Source organism: Equus quagga, chromosome 9 (genome assembly GCF_021613505.1).
Source record: "Equus quagga isolate Etosha38 chromosome 9, UCLA_HA_Equagga_1.0, whole genome shotgun sequence".
In the NCBI taxonomy this organism is placed as follows: Eukaryota; Metazoa; Chordata; class Mammalia; order Perissodactyla; family Equidae; genus Equus; species Equus quagga.
The window spans coordinates 120075811-120082103 of NC_060275.1; the positions used below are offsets into that span (position 1 = coordinate 120075811).

A 6293-nucleotide genomic window follows, 5' to 3' on the forward strand; every position below is an offset into this window, starting at 1 on the left:
CCGCCGCGCATCCTCTGCCCGCGCCCCGCTCGGCGCCCCGCTGCCCGCGCCCGCGCCCCGCGCCCTGTGCCCCTCGCGGCGGGCGGCGCGGCCATGAGGCTGCGGGGACGCGGTCCCCGGGCCGCCCCCGCCTCCAGTGCCGCCTCCAGCGCGGGGGCCGGCGACGCGCGGCTGCTGGCTCCCCCGGGGCGGAACCCCTTCGTGCACGAGCTGCGCCTCAGCGCCCTGCGAAAGGCCCAGGTGGGTGGCCCCGCGCCCGGACCGCCGCGGTGCCCTGCGGCCAGCAGCCCTCAGCCATCCTGCGTCCCGTAACCCTGGTTCCCGCCGCCCGTGCCCTGAACCGGCCCCGCATCCCGTTACCCCCGCACCCGGAGCCTGGCCCCACCCCCTTTCCCTGGATCCCCGCAGCCCCTTTCCCTGGATCCCCGCATCCCCTTTCCCTGGATCCCCGCACCCCAGGCGCCGCGCCACCCCCTTTCCCTGATCCCTGGCCCCCCGCAGCCCGTCGTTCCGCGCCAATGGGCCCCCTGGTCCGGGTGTCGGCTCCCGCCGCGTGCAGGCCCCGCCCGGAGCGGCTTCCCTGGATGTGACTTTGTCACCTGATGAGCTTCGTCTGTGGGGACCTGGCTGGTCATTTCAGTCAGCGCCGGCCACAGTGGGGCGCGGGCTGTTGGGGGGGCTCCCCTGAAGATAAAGGGCAGGAGGATTTCCGCCTCTGGGTTTGCGAGTTGTTTTCCGGGGGGCGTGCAGGGGTTGGCCTGCGGCAGATGCAGGTTTGTGCAGCCTCGGTTCCAGCGCGGAGGGAGCAGTGTGCGCCCGGCTTCCGTCACGTTTTGTTCGTGGGGTGGTCTGGTCCTGGCTGAGGGAGGGGCGGCCGCAGGCAGCAGCGCGGCCTCCAGACTTGCCCCTTTCCTTCCCTCGCGTGGCTTCCGACCCGGCGGGATCCGTCCAGGGCGGTGTGCGGTCTGTGGTTGGCAGCCTCTGGTTGTGTGTTGTGTTTGCGTTTCTGTAAGATCCCGCGCAAGATGGCCTTTCTTTTCACCCCGGAAGGGTCCAGAGCGGAGGCGCAGCTTCAGGACTTGGTGGTTGTCCAGTTGGTGGGGAGTGTTTTTCCTACTGTGACAAAACTTTTTGCCTGGAGACGGACATCTTTTCACGCGTAAAGTAATGATGATGTTAAAGAGAAAAGTTCTTGGAGTCAATCTGAAGTCCTCACTTTCCCGGTCGCCTGCTTTTTCTCTAAGCGCCTTCTGGGTGGGTTTGGTTCTCATGGATGGGAGAGGAAGTTGTGGGCAGAAAGTTGAGAAGAGGGGAGAGAATGGAGCGTGGCATCCCTTCTGGTGACAGGAAAGGGCAGGGCCGTCCCCAGTTGGCTCCTGGGCCTTGTCCCTTGTCTCTGTGCTGTCCCAGCCAGACGCTGGCATCCTCCTGCCCAACTGGTCTGCTGTGTTCATTTACTTGAAGACTCGCTGTGCCAAGTGCCATAGGGTCGAGACGCACAGTCGCTTCCTCTGGGCTCCTGAATGGGCCCCCAGCCCCCAGCACCCCTCCCATCACTCATGTGGTCCAGGGGGCCTTCCTCCCCCCTGCTCGCTGCTCAGAACCCTCAGGGTACCCCTGGGTCAGGTGGTTTCCAAGACCCTCCTTGGCCCTGCCCTACCCCCAGACTTGGTGCCCTTGGCTCCAGCTGCCTGGGGGCTGTCCTTCTTCCTGCCCCTGCCCACTCTCTCCTGGCCTCTCTGCTCCTCCCTCAGAGCTTGGGTGAAATATCACCTCCAGGAGGAAGACTCCTCTGCTTGGAGGTCCTTGGAGGGCCTCCTCTGCATCCCCGTCACATTCGCAGCCCCTTGTTACTGTGGGTGCCTGGGGGCCAGGCCTGTCCTGCCCGGGTGAGACCCACCCAAGAGACTTGGCTAATTGTTGAGCGAATAAACAAGTGAAAGGGATGAATGTCAGAGTCCGAAACCCCCAGCCCCCTGGAGCAGGGGTCACGCGATTGGAAACTGGAGCTTCGGAGCAGCTTCTGCGGGTTGTTTGCGGGTTGTTTCTCAGTGAACGGTTGATGGGAGTCCGAGATTTTGGTTTTAGATGTTGGCCTGCGCACCTGGATGGCATTCAGAAAAAGAACAGGTGGGTGGGATGTTTTAGCCTCCCAGAAAGGAAGAGATTCTTTGTATCCACCTCGTTGCAGTGTTTCAGAGGCCATGTCAGAATAAGGGTAGTGTATTTGTAACAAAGTGGTCATTACTGCTCTGATGTCTGCAGTGTGTGGTCGCGGATGTGTTGCTTGTGAATTCCCTCCAAGTTGTGAGTCCACTCTGCAGAAACATTTTGTTTTTCACCAAGCAGTGCTCTGCAAAGCTTTCCACCTATACGTAATGTACTATGGTAAAGTTTCTACAGACTGAACTAACCCTACCCAAGCAGAGAAGCCTGCCTGGCCAAATCAGTAAGTGAATGGACCCAGCAATGACTGAGACACCCGAGGGACACTCAGAAACTCGCCTAAATTCTGAGTTCACCTCAACCAGCAAGGGTGCCTGCGTTTTCCTGTTAGCATCTGCTGCCCGGGAGGGGCTGCCACGTGTCTGCGGATTAATGACCAGTCCATCTGTCATTTAACTGCAGATTTAGCAAGGAGCTTAAGCATCTCTTGGACAGAAAACAACACGTTAAGATCTGAAAACCGTGAATAGTATAATACTGGGTAGTCTCATGGAGATTTGTTGCTTTCGGAGTCAAGAGATGGATTTCTATCACCTGGGTTTTTTTGGTACTTCCAGTTGGAACTCACGGGGGTGAGCACATCTCACCTCCAGCTCCAATGTTTCCCCATTTCTGAGCTCCCTGTGGCCAGTGCCAGTGAGAGTTTACTTCCTGGAAGGTAGGCCGGCCTCCTGTACACCTTGGAACTGAGTCCTTGGAGGAAGGAGCTGCTGCGTGCACCCCTCCCCCAGCCTAATCCTCGGAGGATTACCATGAGGGTTGAAGCCAGGGACAGACTCCAACCCACCAGTGTGTGCTGTGCTGTGGCCTTCGTGGAATTTAATCACCCAAAAGTGTGGGGGGAGGGGAGGCGATCTTCTTCTCAAAGTTCTTATCCCAATGCCCGAGTTTTGATAAAAAAGCAACAGCGGGCACAACCCAACTCGGCCTGGATCCTGAGTTAGGTGTGGCCATTCTGGCGCGGGGAATCCCACCGCCTGGTGCTTCCAGGCCACAAGTGGGGAAGGCTGCTGACTGCGTCCTGGTCTCGTGCACTGCCCGCTGACCTCAGTGTCTCCCACCATGCATGCACACAGACCAGGCTTGGCTTCCCTCCTGCTCTGACCTGCCAGACTTCTGGGGCTTGCTCTGGCCCCCCACACCCCATCCGCTCCCTCTGCCCTTGTGTCTGGTGTTCCATGCATGAGGCTTCATAGTGAGCAGTTCTTTACCCAGCCCCTTCTGTGACCCCAGCACTCTGCCAGGGGGTGGGGGAGGATGGATAAACAGGGAGGTGTCCTGACCTGAAGCTGGTGGGAAACCTGAGGATGGAGGATTTCCCAGAAACCGTGCAACCCATAGGAGGGCACAGAAGGCTGAGGCCCCAGGTGGATGCCAGGCCCCATGTCTGGCCACCTCTACGACCTGGGAGCCTAATCGTCCTGCCTCTGTTGGTGCATCTGTAGCCCAGCAAAGTCCAGGGGTAATCCTCAGTGTCCTTGCCACGGTCACTCAGCATGGCCCTGGGAGGCAGGCGGGCGGGAGGTCAGGTACCGTATCCTTGCATTCCAGGTGAGGGGACTGAAGCCCAGGCACTGTGCCATCCCCAGAGTCCTGGGCAGAGTGAGCTGGCTCAGTGCGGACATCTGACCCAGCCTCACAGGGAGCCCGGCCCTTAGGAGGTCGCCTTCCCCTCGAGCTCAGCCAGAGCCTCCCGTAACCCCATTCTGATTCCCTGAAGGGCCACGTGGGACTTAGCTGTGGCCGATGCTGAGGGGTGGGGAGGGGTCCAGAGGGGAGAGACTTGGCTTCTCAGTTTTTATGCTCTTCTGTTCTGAAATAGGGGTTTTCAACATGTGTTTATATGTTTTATATATGTGTATATGTACACAGACTCATGCATAGACACGTAAGTATATACACACTTATTACACATATGCATGTACACGTAAGTATATACACACTCATACACACATATACATACACGTAAGGAAATGCATACGCATATATACACATAAGTACATACATACACATATATGCACTCACACACATGTATACACACATAAACATACGCATATACATACACACATACACACATGCTATGTAAGAATATATACACATGTACACACAAGTATAGCACATGTATATACACACAAACGTGTACACCCATACACACATGTATATACACAGACATATGTACACACATACACACACAAGTATATACGCACCTGTATGTACACTCACACAATACACACATGTATATACACACATATACACATATTCTACATAAGTGTATACACACGTATATACACACACATAGGCATATACACATGCACTCACACACATATACTATGTAAGTATATACACACATACACATAAGTATGTTCACACACTCATACACACGTTACTACATAAATATATACACACATGTATATACACACATACACATAAGTATATACACACACGTATACTACGTAAGTATGTACACATGTGTATACACATATCCACACAAGTATATACACACACATATACTACGTATGTATATGCACTCACTTTTGTTTCACAACATCTTTAATTTCTTAGTACTGAGTAAAGCACAGTCAGTCTTAAGTCTCATTTTAAAAAATCAGGATTTTGTCCCTGAAACAGAAGCCGTTCAAGAGCCGTGCTGCAGGAGCCAGGTCCTGCCCGTCCCGCCCGTCCCCATGGCAGTGGGCCCTGGGAGGGTGCCCCAATGGGGAGGGTGTCTAAGCAGGGCCTGGGCTGCGCTGCCTGGGAGCGTCTGAGCAAGGCTCCCACACGGGGTGTCAGGAATCCTTGCCCCGGCCTGCTGACCACTCCGCTTCTCAGTCTGCCGGCTCTTCATCTAACACAGCCAGATGGCCCGAGGCTGTGGCATGCTGGGGCCACCTGACCTTTCCCGAGTTAGCGTTGTCCCGTAAACCTGTAGTCTGGTTGGGAATTAGTTTGAAAATGAGCCCAGAGGAACATGTGTGTTTGGAAATAACATTATATTTCAGTGTGATTGTTGGGTTTGTCCTTCCAAGGTACAAGTCACCACATGCCCTCAGTGCCGTGTTTTGCAGTGTTAAAACTAATCCACAGGTTCTGTGGCCTTTTAACCATGGTGCAGCCTCTGAGCTTGGGTGTTTCAACATTGTCAAGTGCTGTTCGTACTCGCACACAGGACAGCCGGCTCCTGTCCTCCTCCAGGCACAGCCTGTCCTCGGCTCCTCCACAGCTGCCACGGACTCCCGTGTGCTAGAGCCGGGACATGCCGCAGGTGCCTGAGGACCACGGCCTGTTCCCAGCACAGATTTTATTGTGAAAAGTTGTATTTCCATTTTAGAGCCAGAGGAGTGATTTATTTTCCCCAAAAAGTTATTTGCAACATAAAGCTTTTTAAAAACATCTTCCAAAATGTTAGTATGTCAAACCCCTAGAATGGGGACACAGAGCTGGGCTTTGCTGTGCTGTGTCTCACGCAGGGTCCCTGAGATCCGGAGGGCGCAGACCAGCCTTTGCCACCAGTGGGTCCTGCTGCCTTGCCCTGGGGCCCAAGCACACTCAGAAGTGACCTTGGTGCCCGAAACAGCCACCCCAGCTAGGGGGGCTTTTATATCTTTTATATCAGGATCCACTTTCTCCCAGGCCACCCCTGGAGAGAGGATGGCTGTCCCATGTAGAGAGCAGGTGACAGAGCCCCCACTGGCTGCCCTGCCCTGGGCCCTCCCATTCCATCCTGGCTGCACCTGAGCTGTGGTTCTCAGGAGCAACCAGATGGGTCACCTTCATCCTTCCCTACTGTGCTCAGAGAATTGACCACCCTGGCCAGGGGGACAGACCACTCCAGGCTCCTCTCCATGCCTGCTCCTTTGACAGTCACCACAGGCCTGGGGGCAGGCCTATCCTGGCTCCACAAATGTTACTGGTGGGCAGGGGCTCCCTGTACCTGTGGGACAGAGCCAGGATGCTCTGGGAGAGGTCCCTGCAGCTGGAGGCAGAGCCAGGATGTTCTAGGGGAGCTCCCTGAAGCTGGGGGCAGAGTCAGGATGCTTTGGGGGAGCTCCCTGCAGCTGGGGGCAGAG

General features: G+C 55.9%; 1 protein-coding gene across 2 annotated transcripts in view; it reads left to right on the forward strand.

Annotated features, from left to right (window-relative positions):
- The first annotated feature begins 6 nt into the window (after nt 1-6).
- LPCAT1 (lysophosphatidylcholine acyltransferase 1) overlaps nt 7-6293 on the forward strand; it is a 53127-nt gene continuing 46840 nt past the window's right edge. For both annotated transcript variants that reach the window (XM_046671820.1, XM_046671821.1), the window contains exon 1: nt 7-240. In XM_046671820.1, the coding sequence (XP_046527776.1) occupies nt 94-240 (147 nt within the window). In that variant the 5' untranslated portion in view covers nt 7-93. The remainder of the gene's footprint in view (nt 241-6293) is intronic.